This window comes from Eleutherodactylus coqui, chromosome 4 (assembly GCF_035609145.1).
Source record: "Eleutherodactylus coqui strain aEleCoq1 chromosome 4, aEleCoq1.hap1, whole genome shotgun sequence".
Classification (NCBI taxonomy): domain Eukaryota; kingdom Metazoa; phylum Chordata; class Amphibia; order Anura; family Eleutherodactylidae; genus Eleutherodactylus; species Eleutherodactylus coqui.
In genome coordinates this window covers 302365997-302386187 of record NC_089840.1, presented here as the reverse complement: position 1 = coordinate 302386187, position 20191 = coordinate 302365997, and the positions used below count along the sequence as shown (strand labels likewise).

The 20191-nt window shown below is 51.0% G+C and overlaps 1 protein-coding gene across 1 annotated transcript in view; it reads left to right on the top strand.

Annotated features, from left to right (window-relative positions):
- CFAP58 (cilia and flagella associated protein 58) overlaps positions 1 to 10634 on the top strand; it is a 133315-nt gene extending 122681 nt beyond the window's left edge. The window contains exon 18 of the mRNA XM_066601490.1: positions 10462 to 10634. Within this exon, the coding sequence (XP_066457587.1) occupies positions 10462 to 10579 (118 nt within the window). The 3' untranslated portion in view covers positions 10580 to 10634. The remainder of the gene's footprint in view (positions 1 to 10461) is intronic.
- The last annotated feature ends 9557 nt before the right edge of the window (positions 10635 to 20191 follow it).

The following is a 20191-nucleotide window of genomic DNA, read 5'->3' as shown; positions in this document are numbered from 1 at the left end:
TGCCTCCACCTCTCTCCCCTCTTTTTCCTCGCTCCACCTCTCTCCCCTCTCCTTTTTTCCTCACTCCACCTCTCTCTTCTCTTCTTTTTTCTCGCTCCACCTCTCGCCTCTCCTCTTGTTCCTTGCTCCCCCGCTTCACTTTTTCTTTGCTCCACTTTTCTCCCCTCTAATTTATCCTTGCACCTATCTCTCTCCTATCCTCTTTTTCCTTGCTTTACCTCTCTCCCCTCTTCTTTTTACTAGCTCCATCTACTTTTTTCCTTGCTCCTCCTCTCTCCCCTCTTCTTTATCCTTGCTCCTCCTCTCTCCCCTCTTCTTCTTTATTCTTGCTCCTCCTCTCTCCCCTCTTCTTTATCCTTGCTCCTCCTCTCTCCCCTCTTCTTCTTTATCCTTGCTCCTCCTCTCTCCCCTCTTCTTCTTTATCCTTGCTCCTCCTCTCTCCCCTCTTTTTTTTTTCCTTGCTCCATCTCTCTCCTCTATTCTTTATCCTTGCTCCTCCTCTCTCTGTTCTTCTTTATCATTCTTCCTCCTGTCTCCCCTCTTTTTTTATCCTTGCTCCACCTCTCACTTCTACTTTATCCTTGTTCCACCTCTCTGCCCTCTTCTTTATCCTTGCTCCTCCTCTCTCCCCTCTTCTTTATCCTTGCTCCTCCTCTCTCCCCTCTTCTTTATCCTTGCTCCTCCTCTCTCCCCTCTTCTTTATCCTTGCTCCTCCTCTCTCCCCTCTTCTTTATCCTTGCTCCTCCTCTCTCCCCTCTTCTTTGTCCTTGCTCCTCCTCTCTCCCCTCTTCTTTGTCCTTGCTCCTCCTCTTTCCCCTCTTCTTTATCCTTGCTCCTCCTCTCTCCCCTCTTCTTTGTCCTTGCTCCTCCTCTTTCCCCTCTTCTTTGTCCTTGCTCCTCCTCTCCCCCCTCTTCCTTGTCCTTGCTCCTCCTCTCCCCCCTCTTCTTTGTCCTTGCTCCTCCTCTCTCCCCTCTTCTTCTTTATCCTTGTTCCACCTCTTTCTCTTCTTCTTTATCCTTGCTCCACATCTCTCCCCTTTTCTTTTTCCTCTCTCCTCCTCTCTCCTTTTTTTCCTTGCTGCTCCTCTCTCCTCTCTTCTTCATCCTTGCTCCACCTCTCTCCCTCCTTCCTTATCCTTTCTCCACCTCTCTCCCCTCTTCTCTTTCTCTGTCCTCTTTTTTTCTGCTTACCACCTCTCCTCTTGTTGCCTGCTCCCCCTCTCTCCACTTCTCTTTTTCCTTGCTGCAGCTTTCTCCCCTCTAATTTATCCTTGCTCCTATGTCTCTCCTCTTTTTCCTCTCTCCTCCTCTTTCCCTTTTCCTGGCTCCACCTTTTTCCTCTCTTTATTTTTGCTCCAGCTTTCTCCCCTCTTACTTATCCTTGCTCCACCTCTCTCCACTCCTCTTGTTCCTTGCTCCTCCTCTCTTCCCTCGCTCCTCTCTCTCCTTCTCTTCTTTTTACTAGCTCCATCTACTCCTTTTTTCCTTGCTCCACCTCTCTGCTATCTTCTTTATCCTGCCTCCACCTCTCTCCCCTCTTTTTCCTCGCTCCACCTCTCTCCCCTCTCCTTTTTTCCTCACTCCACCTCTCTCTTCTCTTCTTTTTTCTCGCTCCACCTCTCGCCTCTCCTCTTGTTCCTTGCTCCCCCGCTTCACTTTTTCTTTGCTCCACTTTTCTCCCCTCTAATTTATCCTTGCACCTATCTCTCTCCTATCCTCTTTTTCCTTGCTTTACCTCTCTCCCCTCTTCTTTTTACTAGCTCCATCTACTTTTTTCCTTGCTCCTCCTCTCTCCCCTCTTCTTTATCCTTGCTCCTCCTCTCTCCCCTCTTCTTCTTTATTCTTGCTCCTCCTCTCTCCCCTCTTCTTTATCCTTGCTCCTCCTCTCTCCCCTCTTCTTCTTTATCCTTGCTCCTCCTCTCTCCCCTCTTCTTCTTTATCCTTGCTCCTCCTCTCTCCCCTCTTTTTTTTTTCCTTGCTCCATCTCTCTCCTCTATTCTTTATCCTTGCTCCTCCTCTCTCTGTTCTTCTTTATCATTCTTCCTCCTGTCTCCCCTCTTTTTTTATCCTTGCTCCACCTCTCACTTCTACTTTATCCTTGTTCCACCTCTCTGCCCTCTTCTTTATCCTTGCTCCTCCTCTCTCCCCTCTTCTTTATCCTTGCTCCTCCTCTCTCCCCTCTTCTTTATCCTTGCTCCTCCTCTCTCCCCTCTTCTTTATCCTTGCTCCTCCTCTCTCCCCTCTTCTTTATCCTTGCTCCTCCTCTCTCCCCTCTTCTTTGTCCTTGCTCCTCCTCTTTCCCCTCTTCTTTATCCTTGCTCCTCCTCTCTCCCCTCTTCTTTGTCCTTGCTCCTCCTCTTTCCCCTCTTCTTTGTCCTTGCTCCTCCTCTCCCCCCTCTTCCTTGTCCTTGCTCCTCCTCTCCCCCCTCTTCTTTGTCCTTGCTCCTCCTCTCTCCCCTCTTCTTCTTTATCCTTGTTCCACCTCTTTCTCTTCTTCTTTATCCTTGCTCCACATCTCTCCCCTTTTCTTTTTCCTCTCTCCTCCTCTCTCCTTTTTTTCCTTGCTGCTCCTCTCTCCTCTCTTCTTCATCCTTGCTCCACCTCTCTCCCTCCTTCCTTATCCTTTCTCCACCTCTCTCCCCTCTTCTCTTTCTCTGTCCTCTTTTTTTCTGCTTACCACCTCTCCTCTTGTTGCCTGCTCCCCCTCTCTCCACTTCTCTTTTTCCTTGCTGCAGCTTTCTCCCCTCTAATTTATCCTTGCTCCTATGTCTCTCCTCTTTTTCCTCTCTCCTCCTCTTTCCCTTTTCCTGGCTCCACCTTTTTCCTCTCTTTATTTTTGCTCCAGCTTTCTTCCCTCTTACTTATCCTTGCTCCACCTCTCTCCACTCCTCTTGTTCCTTGCTCCTCCTCTCTTCCCTCGCTCCTCTCTCTCCTTCTCTTCTTTTTACTAGCTCCATCTACTCCTTTTTTCCTTGCTCCACCTCTCTGCCATCTTCTTTATCCTGCCTCCACCTCTCTCCCCTCTTTTTCCTCGCTCCACCTCTCTCCCCTCTCCTTTTTTCCTCACTCCACCTCTCTCTTCTCTTCTTTTTTCTCGCTCCACCTCTCGCCTCTCCTCTTGTTCCTTGCTCCCCCGCTTCACTTTTTCTTTGCTCCACTTTTCTCCCCTCTAATTTATCCTTGCACCTATCTCTCTCCTATCCTCTTTTTCCTTGCTTTACCTCTCTCCCCTCTTCTTTTTACTAGCTCCATCTACTTTTTTCCTTGCTCCTCCTCTCTCCCCTCTTCTTTATCCTTGCTCCTCCTCTCTCCCCTCTTCTTCTTTATCCTTGCTCCTCCTCTCTCCCCTCTTCTTTATCCTTGCTCCTCCTCTCTCCCCTCTTCTTCTTTATCCTTGCTCCTCCTCTCTCCCCTCTTCTTCTTTATCCTTGCTCCTCCTCTCTCCCCTCTTTTTTTTTCCTTGCTCCATCTCTCTCCTCTATTCTTTATCCTTGCTCCTCCTCTCTCTGTTCTTCTTTATCATTCTTCCTCCTGTCTCCCCTCTTTTTTTATCCTTGCTCCACCTCTCACTTCTACTTTATCCTTGTTCCACCTCTCTGCCCTCTTTTTTTTTTATCCTCGCTCCACCTTTCTCCCCTCTTCTTTATCCTTGCTCCACCTCTCCCCACTTCTCTTTTTCTCTACTACACCTCTCTCCCCTCTTCTTTATCCTTGCTCCTCCTCTCTCCCCTCTTCTTTATCCTTGCTCCTCCTCTCTCCCCTCTTCTTTATCCTTGCTCCTCCTCTCTCCCCTCTTCTTTATCCTTGCTCCTCCTCTCTCCCCTCTTCTTTATCCTTGCTCCTCCTCTCTCCCCTCTTCTTTATCCTTGCTCCTCCTCTCTCCCCTCTTCTTTATCCTTGCTCCTCCTCTCTCCCCTCTTCTTTATCCTTGCTCCTCCTCTCTCCCCTCTTCTTTATCCTTGCTCCTCCTCTCTCCCCTCTTCTTTATCCTTGCTCCTCCTCTCTCCCCTCTTCTTTATCCTTGCTCCTCCTCTCTCCCCTCTTCTTTATCCTTGCTCCTCCTCTCTCCCCTCTTCTTTATCCTTGCTCCTCCTCTCTCCCCTCTTCTTTATCCTTGCTCCTCCTCTCCCCCCTCTTCCTTGTCCTTGCTCCTCCTCTCCCCCCTCTTCCTTGTCCTTGCTCCTCCTCTCCCCCCTCTTCCTTGTCCTTGCTCCTCCTCTCCCCCTCTTCCTTGTCCTTGCTCCTCCTCTCCCCCTCTTCCTTGTCCTTGCTCCTCCTCCCCCCCTCTTCCTTGTCCTTGCTCCTCCTCTCCCCCCTCTTCCTTGTCCTTGCTCCTCCTCTCCCCCCTCTTCCTTGTCCTTGCTCCTCCTCTCCCCCCTCTTCCTTGTCCTTGCTCCTCCTCTCCCCCCTCTTCCTTGTCCTTGCTCCTCCTCTCCCCCCTCTTCCTTGTCCTTGCTCCTCCTCTCCCCCCTCTTCCTTGTCCTTGCTCCTCCTCTCCCCCCTCTTCTTTGTCCTTGCTCCTCCTCTCCCCCCTCTTCTTTGTCCTTGCTCCTCCTCTCCCCCCTCTTCTTTGTCCTTGCTCCTCCTCTCCCCCTCTTCTTTGTCCTTGCTCCTCCTCTCCCCCTCTTCTTTGTCCTTGCTCCTCCTCTCCCCCCTCTTCTTTGTCCTTGCTCCTCCTCTCCCCCCTCTTCTTTGTCCTTGCTCCTCCTCTCCCCCCTCTTCTTTGTCCTTGCTCCTCCTCTCCCCCCTCTTCTTTGTCCTTGCTCCTCCTCTCCCCCCTCTTCTTTGTCCTTGCTCCTCCTCTCTCCCCTCTTCCTTGTCCTTGCTCCTCCTCTCCCCCCTCTTCCTTGTCCTTGCTCCTCCTCTCCCCCCTCTTCCTTGTCCTTGCTCCTCCTCTCCCCCCTCTTCCTTGTCCTTGCTCCTCCTCTCCCCCCTCTTCCTTGTCCTTGCTCCTCCTCTCCCCCCTCTTCCTTGTCCTTGCTCCTCCTCTCCCCCCTCTTCCTTGTCCTTGCTCCTCCTCTCCCCCCTCTTCCTTGTCCTTGCTCCTCCTCTCCCCCCTCTTCTTTGTCCTTGCTCCTCCTCTCCCCCCTCTTCTTTGTCCTTGCTCCTCCTCTCCCCCCTCTTCTTTGTCCTTGCTCCTCCTCTCCCCCTCTTCTTTGTCCTTGCTCCTCCTCTCCCTCCTCTCTCCCCTCTTCTTTGTCCTTGCTCCTCCTCTCTCCCCTCTTCTTTGTCCTTGCTCCTCCTCTCTCCCCTCTTCTTTGTCCTTGCTCCTCCTCTTCCCCCTCTTCTTTATCCTTGCTCCCCATTTCTCCCCTCTTCTTTATCCTTGCTCCCCCTCTCTCCTCTCTTCTTTATCCTTGCTCCACCTCTATCCCCTCTTCTTTATCCTTGCTCCTCCTCTTCCCCCTCTTCTTTATCCTTGCTCCCCATTTCTCCCCTCTTCTTTATCCTTGCTCCCCCTCTCTCCTCTCTTCTTTATCTTTGCTCCACTTCTCTCCCCTCTTCTTTATCTTTGCTCCACTTCTCTCCCCTCTTCTTTATCTTTGCTCCACTTCTCTCCCCTCTTCTTTATCTTTGCTCCACTTCTCTCCCCTCTTCTTTATCTTTGCTCCACTTCTCTCCCCTCTTCTTTATCTTTGCTCCACTTCTCTCCCCTCTTCTTTATCTTTGCTCCACTTCTCCCCCCTCTTCTTTATCTTTGCTCCACTTCTCTCCCCTCTTCTTTATCTTTGCTCCACTTCTCTCCCCTCTTCTTTATCTTTGCTCCACTTCTCTCCCCTCTTCTTTATCTTTGCTCCACTTCTCTCCCCTCTTCTTTATCTTTGCTCCACTTCTCTCCCCTCTTCTTTATCTTTGCTCCACTTCTCTCCCCTCTTCTTTATCTTTGCTCCACTTCTCTCCCCTCTTCTTTATCTTTGCTCCACCTCTCTCCCTTCTTCTTTATCTTTGCTCCACCGCTCTCCCTTCTTCTTTATCTTTGCTCCACCGCTCTCCCCTCTTCTTTATCTTTGCTCCACAGCTCTCCCCTCTTCTTTATCTTTGCTCCTCCTCTCTCCCCTATTCTTTATCTTTGCTCCACCTCTCTCCCCTATTCTTTATCCTTGCTCCACCTCTCTCCCCTCTTCTTTATCCTTGCTCCAATTCTCTCCCCTCTTCCTTATCCTTGCTCTACCTCTCTGCCCTCTTCTTTATCCTTTCTCCACCTCTCTGCCCTCTTTTTTTTATCCTTGCTCCACCTCTCTCCTCTATTCTTTATCTCCTGCTCCTCCTCTCTCTGTTCTTCTTTATCATTCTTCCTCCTGTCTCCCCTCTTTTTTTATCCTTGCTCCACCTCTCACTTCTACTTTATCCTTGTTCCACCTCTCTGCCCTCTTTTTTTTTTTATCCTCGCTCCACCTTTCTCCCCTCTTCTTTATCTTTGCTCCACTTCTCTCCCCTCTTCTTTATCTTTGCTCCACTTCTCTCCCCTCTTCTTTATCTTTGCTCCACTTCTCTCCCCTCTTCTTTATCTTTGCTCCACTTCTCTCCCCTCTTCTTTATCTTTGCTCCACCTCTCTCCCTTCTTCTTTATCTTTGCTCCACCGCTCTCCCTTCTTCTTTATCTTTGCTCCACCGCTCTCCCCTCTTCTTTATCTTTGCTCCACAGCTCTCCCCTCTTCTTTATCTTTGCTCCACCTCTCTCCCCTATTCTTTATCTTTGCTCCACCTCTCTCCCCTATTCTTTATCCTTGCTCCACCTCTCTCCCCTCTTCTTTATCCTTGCTCCAATTCTCTCCCCTCTTCCTTATCCTTGCTCTACCTCTCTGCCCTCTTCTTTATCCTTTCTCCACCTCTCTGCCCTCTTTTTTTTATCCTTGCTCCACCTCTCTCCTCTATTCTTTATCTCCTGCTCCTCCTCTCTCTGTTCTTCTTTATCATTCTTCCTCCTGTCTCCCCTCTTTTTTTATCCTTGCTCCACCTCTCACTTCTACTTTATCCTTGTTCCACCTCTCTGCCCTCTTTTTTTTTTATCCTCGCTCCACCTTTCTCCCCTCTTCTTTATCCTTGCTCCACCTCTCTCCACTTCTCTTTTTCTCCACTACACCTCTCTCCCCTCTTCTTTTTCCTTGCTCCGCCTCTGTCTCCTCTTTTTTTTTCTTGCTCCACCTCTCTTCTTTCTTCTTCTTTCTTACTCCACCTCTCCCCTTCTCTCTTACATCCCCCCTTTGCCATCCCTCCTCTTGCCTTGATCCACCTTTCTTTTCTCTCTCTTTTACCTGCCTCTTGACCCTTCTCTTTCCTTTCCTCCACCTTCCCATTGCTGGTCGTAGATGAATGTGGATTTTGATATCAGACTTCTGTGTCCCTAATCTTGGACTTGTCCTGGAGACATGGCGAGGTCTGTACATAATGAGTGTAGAGGTGCACTACAAAGAATGGCCTGTAGGGGGCAACTAACAGGCATTTTGGTCCCTCAGAAAAGGGAAAACGCCCACAGGTGTGGTCAGGAAGTGGGATATAAGTATGCATTCCTACTGCAGTCAGGGGATATGTTGGTTGAGAGAGCCAGAAAGACAGCTCAGTGGAGCTGGAAGGGCTGTTAGCCCCAGGGTCTAGTGCAGACCAGGAAGGTGGGAGATTGACAGGGGTGACCACCCTAACCTCAACACCCAGTGGGGTGTATATGGACTTTATGTTCCGCCTGACAGTCTGAAGAGAGGCATACAGCCTGAAAGCCTGAGGTGGGAATACCATCTGTTTGGGCCTGAGCACCCTGCGTGGTGCACCTTGTTGGATTATAAGGACTTTGTGATGCTGTTTATTTGGAGTGTGCCATGCCAAATAAAGACTAAAGTTGAGTTTATACACGTTTAAAGTCCAGTGTGTTGTCGCCGCCCCTCCCCTGGAGGACAAACTATCACATGAGTAATAGTGGGAGTCAGAACATGACCAGGACAGAAGACCCCACAAGATCTAGGAATCGTCTGCCTTCATCAAGATTTCCTAACAAGTTGGCTCTTGGCCTTTATGGTACACAAGGAAGTGAACTGCAACAAAGATAAGCGGACTGAGACCGGGGACTGGCAGGACAGACGGGTAAGATGAGGAAAAGCAAATAACAGACAAGAGGAGAAGGAACAAGAGCAAATCAGAATGCAACGGAGCAGATGAAGCAATAGAAGAACCCTTGGGGAGAGAACTGGGAAGAGAAATGGTTGTTACAAGACACTGTATACATCTATGAGAACAAAGCAGCTTGCAGGTTTATGAACGAAGATTAGTCACCTCGATATGGAGGAACTATATGCATCTCCATAGGCTCCTATATGTATCAAAGAAGCCGAGCAGCAGAGCCTCATCCAGTGTATTATGACAATCTGCGTTCATGTCCATGGCTCTTCCCGGAGCAGGAGCCGCACTTTGCTCTTCTTCAGTCATGTAATTAGACAGCTTTTTCTCAGCTACAGCGGTAAAGCACCTGCTAAAACAAAAACTATAGGATTATTAGTGAAGATTAATGAACCCCAGGCAGACCAATTGTTAATCACATGATTGCAGTCTGGAGCCACGTGATTCAACAACTGATGGGGATGTTGGACTGAGCCATAAAACTATACCATGCAGTCAAGTGCTGTGATACCTGTGTAGGACTGGGGCTGCTGGAATACAACAGCTCAAAAGCATGAAGTCACTGAATGCCAGGAAAGGTGGCACCAAACTACTAGACTCCCAGGTCTGGAGGTGTCAAACAACTGGAACAAGGAATAGAACATCAAAAAACTGGGCACAAAATGATGGGATCTCAAGGACCAGCATCACAATAGATAGGGGTAGGAGGTTGAGAATAAAGGATTAGGACATCAAGTTTCTGAACTCCAGCAACTGGGACACCAACTGACGGGACCTCAAGGTCCACCATACTGAATCTATTAACTCCAGAAAATGGGACAATAAATGATGGAACCTCAAGAAGAAGCACAGCAAGTGTCTGGATACCAAAATGGGGACACCAGATGACGGAGACCTGATATTCTAGTCCTTGAGATGCAGAAATTGGGACACCAAGAAACTGGACATCAAGGATTATGAACTTGTGTCTCTGGAGTCTAGAGAATACACTATCAAATGACCGGCATGAAGGACTACTTCACCATGCCAGTGGACGGCCCTGAAGGACTACTTCACCATGCCAGTGGACGGCCCTGAAGGACTACTACACCATGCCAGTGGACGGCCCTGAAGGACTACTTCACCATGCCAGTGGACGGCCCTGAAGGACTACTTCACCATGCCAGTGGACGGCCCTGAAGGACTACTTCACCATGCCAGTGGACGGCCCTGAAGGACTACTTCACCATGCCAGTGGACGGCCCTGAAGGACTACTTCACCATGCCAGTGGACGGCCCTGAAGGACTACTTCACCATGCCAGTGGACGGCCCTGAAGGACTACTTCACCATGCCAGTGGACGGCCTTGACGGACCACTTCACCATGCCAGTGGACGGCCATGAAGGACCACTTAACCATGCTAGTGGACGGCCATGAAGGACCACTTCACCATGCCAGTGGACTTCCATGAAGGACCACTTCACCATGCCAGTGGACTTCCATGAAGGACTACTTCACCATGCCAATGGGCGGCCATGACGGACTACTTCACCATGCCAGTGGATGGCCATGAAGGACTACTTCACCATGCTAGTGGACATCAGAAGTGAGATACAACATGGCCGGGCATAAAAGATGAAGGCAGCAGCTGAATACACACCATAGAAATCAGCCCTTTTTTAGCGAAGATCCTGGTTCAGCTTTTGTCTTTAGTCACATTACAGGGCTTGCTAGAAGGTCAGACATTGACTTATAAGGAAGTCATCTTCCAATAGGTGGCGCTACAGAGGCATTATCCCATTTGCATTGTAATACTGCATGCATCAACCTGGCAGCAGGAGCATCCTCACAAGAGCTGCTTCTTAAAGGGGTTGGACAGCTTCTAATTGTTTTGGCCATTGGACGCCTGCTGCTCCAAAGGGCATTGAATCATGTACATACTATGACCCTGGAGTGCCCTTCCTAAGTTCCAGCACTGCGGTACCTGTGACATCACTGGGTCAGGTAATATCCTGTAAATAGCGTGAAAACCCCAGCAAGTTTACGGGATATCATTGACAATGGCCTGTTTTGGGGCTCTTGTCGGCTGCAGTTGTCATATGTTTAACACAGTTACTGGCGGACCGGAGTCGCGGCGGAGAGATAAGTATATGTGAGTGTATATGCTTTCTTTATATATACATAATTTATCCCCCCCCCCCCCCCCCACACTGCCATCGCTTTAAGTGGTGCAAAGTAACGGTAAAAACAGTGCAAAGCTTCTGCTGTAGAGGAGGAACCACCACACAGTGTTATACAGGGTACCGTAGTGCAAGAATATAGCGCCCTTGTACCCCCTACCCCTGCTGATATCTGCATTCTCTACTCTACAGGGAGAAGGAGAGAAGCATGGCGGATGCAGATGCGGCCTTTATGCAGCAGCGATCCGATGCGCCTCGTTTTACGGGAGGTGGATTTCCTCTAAGCCACACCCCAAAGATTACAGCCTAATAACCTCTCCTTAAACTGTACGTCATCCCTTGTAATAAACGTGTATGTCATCTTATCTGTTGGTGGTTTGTATTAAAGCTGTAGCTTACAAGGCGGGAGTAAACCAGGCATTCCAATAGTTTGGAGATGAAGGGGAGGTTAGAGATTGGTCGGTAGTTGGCAGCATCAGTTGCGTCAAGAGTTGGCTTCTTTAGCAGTGGGGATATGATAGCATGTTTGAAAGAAGAGGGAAAGATGCCAGAGGTCAGAGAGAGGTTAAATATAGTGGTGAGATGGGAGATGACCACTGGGGAGAGGGATCGGAGAAGGTGTGAGGGGAGAGGGTCGCTAGCGCAGGTGCTGGGGTGAGCACGGGACAGAAATTTGGAGACTTCTTCCTCTGTCATTGGTCTATGTACAGAGAGTGAACAAGAACTAATTACAGTATTGATGAGACTAGGGTCGGGGCTAGTCTGAGATTGGGAAGTTATTTCCTGACGGATGTCATCAATTTTCTTTTTGAAGTAAGCAGCCAGCTCTTCAGCACTGAGATCCGTCACCGGGGGCTGCGGTTTAGGGCTGAGAAGGGAGTGAAAAGTATCAAAGAGCCGTTTAGGGTTGTGTGATAGTGATGAGACTAGAGAGGTGAAGTAGACTTGTTTGGTGTGGTGGAGGGCGAGGTTGTAGGTTCTGAGCATGAATTTGTAGTGGAGAATGTCTGCGGACGTTTGCACAAAACCCGCATGAATATGGATTTATTCACATAAGCTTGTTTGGTCTTTTAGGGTTCCCTTGGAATGCCTCGCTCATTGGTTCCAATGGGATCTTAAAAGATATTGCATGGCAATTGCATGCCGTGAGACGCAATGTTTCCCAATCAATTCAGTGGGAAAACGTTGCAATACTCTCATACCTCTAAAAACGCATTCCTGAGGTTCGCAATTTCACAGAAGTGATGTAATGCATTTTTGAGTTCAAAAAACACGTTTAAAAGCCTCAAACAGCCCAATATCATGCTCGCCCATGAGAATGTAATGAAAAGGAAGCCAGTAATGCAACACCTGATAGACTGCAGGGCGGCACAATGGCCATAGACCCAAGTAGAATGCAATGGGCCATACGATAATTTGGAGGAGCTACTAGTTCAATGCAGATTAATAATGCAAGCCACTCACTCAACCCAGCCCAGATTGGGGAGGAGTGACTGCAAGCAAACATAGTCTGCACATGTGAACGAACACCAGAGACACCATCCACAGATAGGCGCGCCACACTATACAGGAGTGCGACCCCCCCCCCCCCCCCCCCCCCTACTGGCAAAGCAGTGGATCACCCTGTATCTCCACAGCGGGTCACACTGGCTGACATATTGGGCTCCCCCAAATGTATAGCAAACCGCATGCAAAAAATACTGATAAATGCAGGTGTTAGTTCTGCATTTTGGCCAAGACACATAAGCTGATGAGCCAACGGCAAGGACACCACATTAGCTCCTCTACAGCGATCGTGCCTGGCCTGCAGTCTATCAGCTGTTGCATTACTGGCTTCCTTTTCAGTGAATAATGTCCTTATTTTTTCTCTCAATTCTGTGATTTTATTTCTCTTGAGAATGTAGCCTTAAGCAGTAAATATGAGGCTTCGACAAGGTGGATGAAGCTGCAGTATCTGTGTGTCTGGGAGAGGGGAGGAGGGGGATGAAACTGCAGCATCTCTGTGTCTCTGGGAGAGGGGAGAAGGGCGATGAAGCTGCAGTATCTGTGTGTCTGGGAGAGGGGAGGAGGGGGATGAAGCTGCAGCATCTCTGTGTCTCTGAGAGAGGGGAGAAGGGCAATGAAGCTGCAGTATCTCTGTGTGTCTTAGGAGAGGGGAGGAGGGGAATGAAGCTGCTGCATCTGTGTGTGTCTGGAAGAGTGGAGGAGGGGGATGAAAGCGCAGTATCTCTGTGTCTGGGAGAGGGGAGGAGGGGAATGAAGCTGCTGCATCTGTGTGTGTCTGGAAGAGTGGAGGAGGGGGATGAAAATGCAGTATCTCTGTGTCTGGGAGAGGGGAGGAGGGGAATGAAGCTGTCGAATGCTGCGGAGAGGTCGAGGAGGATCAGTAGGGAGTAGTCACCCCTCGATTTGGCCGTCAGGGGGTCGTTTGACACTTTAGTCAGGGCAGTTTCAGTCACGTGTAGGGGGCGGAAGCCAGACTGTAGAGGGTCAATAAGAGAGTTTTCTGAGAGATAGTTTATAAGGCAAGAGTAAACCAGGCGTTCTATTAGTTTAGAGATGAAGGGCAGGTTTGAGATGGGTTGATAGTTGGCAGCATCAGTCGAGTCAAGAGTCGGCTTCTTTAGCAGTGGGAATATGATAACGTGTTTGAATGAGGAGAGGAAAATGCCAGGGGTCAGAGAAAGACTGAATATAGTGGTGAGGTGGGAGATGACCACTGGGGAGAGGGAGCGGAGGAGGTGCGAGGGGAGAGGGTCGTTAGCGCAGGTGGTAGGGCGAGCAGAGAAGAGCAGTCTGGAGACTTCTTCCTCTGTTGTTGGTTTAAGTACAGAGAGTGAACAGGATGCAGTACTGACAAGATTAGAGTCGGGGCTAGTCTGGGATTGGGATGTTATTTCCTGCCGGATGTCATCAATTTTCTTTTGAAGTAGGCAGCCAGCTCTTCAGCACTGAGATTTGTCAAGAGAGGCTGCAGTTTTGGGCTGTGATGGGAGTGGAAAGTGTCAAAGAGTCTATTAGGGTTATGGGATAGTAAGGAGACGAGAGAGGGGAAGTAGACTTGTTTGGCACAGTGGAGGGTGAGGTTGTAGGTTCTGAACATCAATTTAAAGTCAAGAAAGTCTGCAGGCTTTTGAGACTTTCTCCACAGCCATTCAGCACTTCTAGAGTACCGCCGGATGAAACGCGTTTGAGGCGCGAGCCAGGGTTCCCACGTTCTACATCGGATGGCTTGGGTTATGGAGGGCACCGCTTCATCCAGGGCATGTTTGAGACTGGTGTTGTAATGTGCGGCAGCCAGGTTGGGGCAGGAGAGGAGAGAATTAGGAGACAGAGAGGACTGTAGAGACTCGGCAAAATTTTTGATGCGAACGGCTTGAAGGTTCCTGTACGTACAGGAGATAGGAGGGTCTAAGGAGATACTAGGAAGCTTGACATAGAAAGAGAGGAGGTTATGGTTCGATAGCGGGAGAGGGAAGTTAGTGAAGTTGGAAGCAGAGCAGAGACGGAAGAAGACCAGATCCAGAGTACTGCCATCCTGTTACCATACGGCGGCTGCCAGGGTCGCGGGTAGCTGGTCGGTGCGGTGAGCGCTTGCGAGTCTGGGTGGCAACGTGCGCACGCCCGACTTTGAGTGCAGCTCTATGCATGAGCCCGCCTGGGGTTAGCCAGGAGTGGAGGCAATTAGGCAGGGACAGGGGTTGCGGGTAAGTTCTAGGGCAACCCAGGCTGGCGTATCATCGGGTAGGATACCATAACATAATAACTGGCCCTTAAAATTACCCTGTGGGTTTTTGTTTGCTCTCCAATGGAGACTATGAGTGTTTTTGCTAGTCAGTTGCAGGATCTAGTGGGCGTGATCCAAGCCCTGTCCGGTCGTATGGTGGCCCAGGAGCAGCGGGTGTTGGCACAGGTTCCTGCCGCTCCTTCTATCCCTGAGCCCAAGTGTCCTCTCCCTGAGGTGTTTTCCGAGGAGAGAAGCAAGTTTTTTGTTTTTCAGCAGGCATGTAGACTACATTTTCGGATGCGGCCCGTATCCTCCAGTTCAGAGTCCCAGAAGGTGGGATTGATTATGTCCCTACTGCGGGGTCCCCCCCAGACATCGGTCTACTCCTTACCCGAAAGTTTGGCTTGCCTGCAGTCTGTTGATTCGCTTTTTTGGGAACTCTGAGGTATTTTTGATGAGCCGGACCAGGCAGGGTTAGCAGTGTCTCACCCCATTGCTTTGCGTCAGGGGCAGCAGTGTGCTGAAGACTACTGCTCTACGTTTAGACAGTATGCCGGTGAAACCTCCTGGAACGATAGCGCCCTCAAAGATGTGTTTTTGTTGGTTCTTTCTGATGCTGTCAAGGATCTAATTATTTCCCATCCCGCCCCCGCAACACTTAATGAGGCGATGGAATTAGCAGTAAAGGCTGACAGGATCTATAGAAAAGGTACGTCAGGCCTGTAAAACTAGGGAGTCTTGCAGACCCGCTCCCACTACTCCCATGCCAACCCCTGGGGCTGAGCCTATGGAAGTGGACCAGCTAAGTCCTGGGGAACGGCGACGGTTACGGATGACTCACCGTCTGTGCCTCTGCTGTGGGGAAGCCGGACATCAGGTAGCAACCTGTCCACAGAAGCAACGGCAACATCAGTCTGAACCGGCGGAAAAACTACAGATCCTAGGCGATTGTTGGGAGGATCGCCTAGGATTACAGGTACTTCCTAAGTTGTTGGTGCCTTGTCAGATTGGCTTCCAGAATTTTATTCGGTCCGGTCAAGCCTTTATTGATTCGGGTGCTGCTGCCAATCTGATTAATTTAAATTTTGTTAGACCTCTGATGACCGAATTTTCCATGCTGAAACCCCCCATGTGCTTCATCAGTATTGATTTGACCCCTCTCTCCGCGGTGTTGTCCAATGGAGGACGCTCATTCTACAGTTCACTGTGGGTGCTCTCCATTTTGAGAATGTCTTTCCTGGTTATGAAAAAGATGTCTGTTGATGTGGTACTTGGTATGCCCTGGTTGGCATTGCACAACCTCCAATTCGATTGGTCCAACCAGGAATTGACACATTGGAGGTCGTCCTGTCATAATCCCTTTACTATAGCCATGTGCTCAGCAGATACCGCGCTGGTCCCGGAGTATTTGTCGGATTTTGAGGATGTATTCTCCAAGAAACTGTCTGAGACTTTGCCTCCCCATAGGGAGTGGGACTGTGGTATTGATTTGATCCCCGACAGTCCCATCCCTAAGGGAGCCATTTTCAATTTGTCGGGTGCGAGCACGAAGTCCTGAACTCCTATATCTCAGAGACTCTGGCCAAATGACATATCAGGCCATCCAGGTCCCCTGCCGGGGCAGGTCTCTTATTTGTTGAGAAGAAGGATGGGACATTGAGGCCTTGTGTGGATTATCGGGCTTTGAATAAAATTACAGTGAAGAACCAGTGCTCCTTGCCCCTGATTCCGGACTTGTTGTATCAGGTGGTAGGGGCCCCCTGGTTTTCCAAACTGGACTTAAGCGGGGGGGCTTACAATTTAATTCGCATTCGAGAGGAAGATGAATGGAAGACCGCGTTCAACACCCCATCAGGACATTTTGAATGTCTGGTCATACCCTTCAGACTCTGTAATGCCCCCGCTGTGTTCCAGGGATTTATGAATGCGGTCTTCCACGACTTCCTGGGGGTATTTCTGGTCATATACCTCGATGACATTCTGGTGTATTCCCCAGACTGGGATTCACATGTGCGGCAAGTATCAACTTTTTGTCAAGTTGGAGAAATGTACATTTGGTTCTAAACAAGTATCCTTCCTTGGTTATGTGGTCTCACCCACGGAGATTCAGATGGAGTCTGATAAAGTGGCAGCAATCTCCCAATGGGTCAGACCTGATAACCTGAAAGCTCTCCAGCGGTTTTTAGGTTTCGCAAATTTTTACTGTAAATTCATTAAGAATTACTCGGTTATCGCTCAACCCCTGACCGATCTTACCAAAAAGGGGGCCGACTTGGTGAAATGGTCGCCTGCGGCCCTAGAGGCTTTTAGTCGTCTAAAAGAGCGTTTACTACTGCTCCGGTAATAGTACAGCCGGATGCGCGACAACCCTTTTTCATTGAGGTCGATGCGGCTGAAGTGGGGACAGGAGCTGTATTGTCACAGGAAGTCAGTGGGAGATCTGGCAATAGTCCATGTGTGTTCTTTTCGCGTAAGTTTAGTTCAGCAGAACGCCACTACGACGTGGGTAACCGTGAGTTACTGGCGATTAAGTGGTCTCTAGAAGAGTGGCGTCACCATCTTGAGGGGGCAAGACACCCCATTACCATGTATACTGATCATAAAAACTTGGTATATCTCACCAATGCTAAGAGACTCACGGCTCGTCAGGCCAGGTGGGCGCTGTTTTTCCCAAGTTTTAATTTCGTCATGACATATATCCCAGGAGAGAAGAACATGAAGGCGGACGCCCTGTCACGGAGTTTTGGGGAACCGGAAAGTGAGACAGTGGCTCCCGAGAATATCTTGGCACCCGGGGTGGTGGTGGCAGCTGTAGAATCTAATTTCGTCCCTCAACTACAGAATTGTCAGCAGGGTACTCCTTTGGGGGTGCCGGAGGGCAGATGGTTTGTGCCAGAGACCTTACGTCTCAGAGTCATTGAAGAATCTCATTCGTCGGTTTTTGCAGGCCATCCGGGGATTCAGGGGACTCTGGATCTTTGTTCTAGACACTTCTAGTGGCCAGGCATGTCTCGGGAGATCCGCGACTTTAAGGGATGCTCTGTCTGTGCACGCAGTAAAAGTCGTCGTCGGCGTCCGGAGGGGCCTCTGAGACCGTTACCGGTGCCTTCTCGTCCGTGGTCGCATTTATCGGTAGATTTTATTACCGATCTACCTGAGTCTCAGAAGTTCACCACTATTCTGGTTGTTGTAGACCATTTCTCAAAGATGGCACATTTTGTGGCCTTAAAGAAGCTTCCTTCTGCGATAGAATTTTCCAAGATTTTTGTAAAAGAAATCATTCGCCTACATGGGGTTCCCGAGAACATGGTATCTGATTGCGGGGTTCAGTTTGTTGCACAATTTTGGTGAGCCTTCTGCAGAAACCTGGGAACTTCGCTTTCCTTCTCGTCAGCATTCTACCCGCAGACTAATGGTCAGACGGAGCGGAAGAACCAGGATTTAGTGCAATATTTACGGTTGTTTGCTAGCGAGAGGGCTCATCAGTGGGCAGAGTTCCTGCCGTTGGCAGAGTTTGCACTAAACAACCGTACTTGTTCTTCCACTGGGGTGTCTCCATTCTTGTGTGTATACGGTCAGCATCCTCGCTTCCTTACAGCGATCCCTACTCCATCTGTCTGTCCTGCTGCTGATGTCGCCACAGATACTCTGCAGGGAGTATGGAAAGAGCTACAGAAAAACTTGGAAGCAGCGGGGGCCCGTATGCAGTTGCGTAGTGGGAGGAGTCTGTCAGTATCTGAACCGTACAGGATGGGACAGAAGGTATATTTGTCTTCTAAAAATCTCAAATTAAGGGTCCCATCCTTGAAGTTGGCGCCGCGTTACGTGGGTCCCTTTGTCATCACACGTGTAGTGAACCCTCTCGCCTATGAACTGGGTTTGCCAGCTACATGGAGGGGTCATAGGGTATTCCATAAGTCTTTATTGAAACCTTTTGTCCCTGCCTGGGGTTAGCCAGGAGTGGAGGCAAGTAGGCAGAGACAGGGGTTGCGGGTAAGTTCTAGGGCAACCCAGGCTGGCGTATCATTGGGTAGGATACCGTAACACATCCCTGTGAGTGAGAGAGGCTGTGAGTTGTGAGAGACCAAGGAGGGGGATGAAGCTGCTGCATCTGTGTGTGTCGGGGAGAGGGGAGGGGGAGGGGAAGGAAGCTGCTGTATCTCTGTGTGTCGGGGAAAGGAAAGGAGGGGGATGAAGCTGCAGCATCTCTTTGGGTCTGGGAGAAGGTAGGAGGGGGATGAAACTGCAGTATCTCTGTGACTGTCTGGGAGAGGGGAGGAGGGGGATGAAGCTGCAGCATCTCTGTGTGTCTGGGAGAGGGGAGATGGAGCATCTGTCATATCACGCCAGGTTGGAGGATAGAGAAGAGAAATACCCCAAACATCCAGTTTGCACATAACATTTCTGGCTCCTCTCCATCTATACAGCTACTGCTTTATGTATACGTCTCCCGGTGATTTAATATCCCCTCCAGACATCTGCAATCTGCACAGCTGAGATATTCGTGAGTGCGAGAGCTTCATTGTGTGGCCAGAGCGCCGCCGTGCAGATGGATGAACAAAGTAGAGTGTCAGCCTCACATTACCAGAGAGCCGCACTCTATTTCCTGAGATAATCACTGCGCCGCCCTGCAATTTTAGTGAAATGGAGTCTAAGCAGCAGGTGAGTCCATCCGCGGACCCCTGAGGACAAGACGTCCCTCAGCTACACCAGCTGTACATATACAGGGCGACCACACAAGCGCCCATCCAGGGACAAAAAACTGCGCCTCTATCTGTTCCACCGATTGCATTAACTCATTCCTGGCAGTCATACCACCAAAGAAAAAGTTCATGGTTATCGAATGCATCTTACACATATGCCCCTCCTGCAGCTAGCCACTCCCCACACAACCCCTCCTGCAGCTAGCCGTTCCCCACACAACCCCTCCTGCAGCTAGCCGCTCCCCACACAACCCCTCCTGCAGCTAGCCGCTCCCCACACAACCCCTCCTGCAGCTAGCCGCTCCCCACACAACCCCTCCTGCAGCTAGCCGCTCCCCACACAACCCCTCCTGCAGCTAGCCGCTCCCCACACAACCCCTCCTGCAGCTAGCCGCTCCCCACACAACCCCTCCTGCAGCTAGCCGCTCCCCACACAACCCCTCCTGCAGCTAGCCGCTCCCCACACAGCCCCTCCTGCAGCTAGCCGCTCCCCACACAACCCCTCCTGCAGCTAGCCGCTCCCCACACTACCCCCCCCTGCAGCTAGCTGCTCCCCACACTACCCCCCCTGCAGCTAGCCGCTCCCCACACTACCCCTCCTGCAGCTAGCTGCTCCCCACACTACCCCTCCTGCAGCTAGCCGCTCCCCACACTACCCCTCCTGCAGCTAGCCGCTCCCCACACTACCCCTCCTGCAGCTAGCCGCTCCCCACACTACCCCTCCTGCAGCTAGCCGCTCCCCACACTACCCCTTCTGCAGCTAGCCGCTCCCCACACAACCCCTTCTGCAGCTAGCCGCTCCCCACACAACCCCTTCTGCAGCTAGCCGCTCCCCACACTACCCCTCCTGCAGGTAGCCGCTCCCCACAATACCCTCCTGCAGGTAGCCGCTCCCCACACAACCCCTCCTGCAGGTAGCCGCACCCCACACAACCCTCCTGCAGGTAGCCGCTCCCCACACAACCCTCCTGCAGGTAGCCGCTCCCCACGCAACCCTCCTGCAGGTAGCCGCTCCCCACGCAACCCCTCCTGCAGGTAGCCGCTCCCCACGCAACCCCTCCTGCAGGTAGCCGCTCCCCACGCAACCCCTCCTGCAGGTAGCCGCTCCCCACGCAACCCCTCCTGCAGGTAGCCGCTCCCCACGCAACCCCTCCTGCAGGTAGCCGCTCCCCACGCAACCCCTCCTGCAGGTAGCCGCTCCCCACGCAACCCCTCCTGCAGGTAGCCGCTCCCCACGCAACCCCTCCTGCAGGTAGCCGCTCCCCACGCAACCCCTCCTGCAGGTAGCCGCTCCCCACGCAACCCCTCCTGCAGGTAGCCGCTCCCCACGCAACCCCTCCTGCAGCTAGCCGCTCCCCACGCAACCCCTCCTGCAGCTAGCCGCTCCCCACGCAACCCCTCCTGCAGCTAGCCGCTCCCCACGCAACCCCTCCTGCAGGTAGCCGCTCCCCACGCAACCCCTCCTGCAGGTAGCCGCTCCCCACGCAACCCC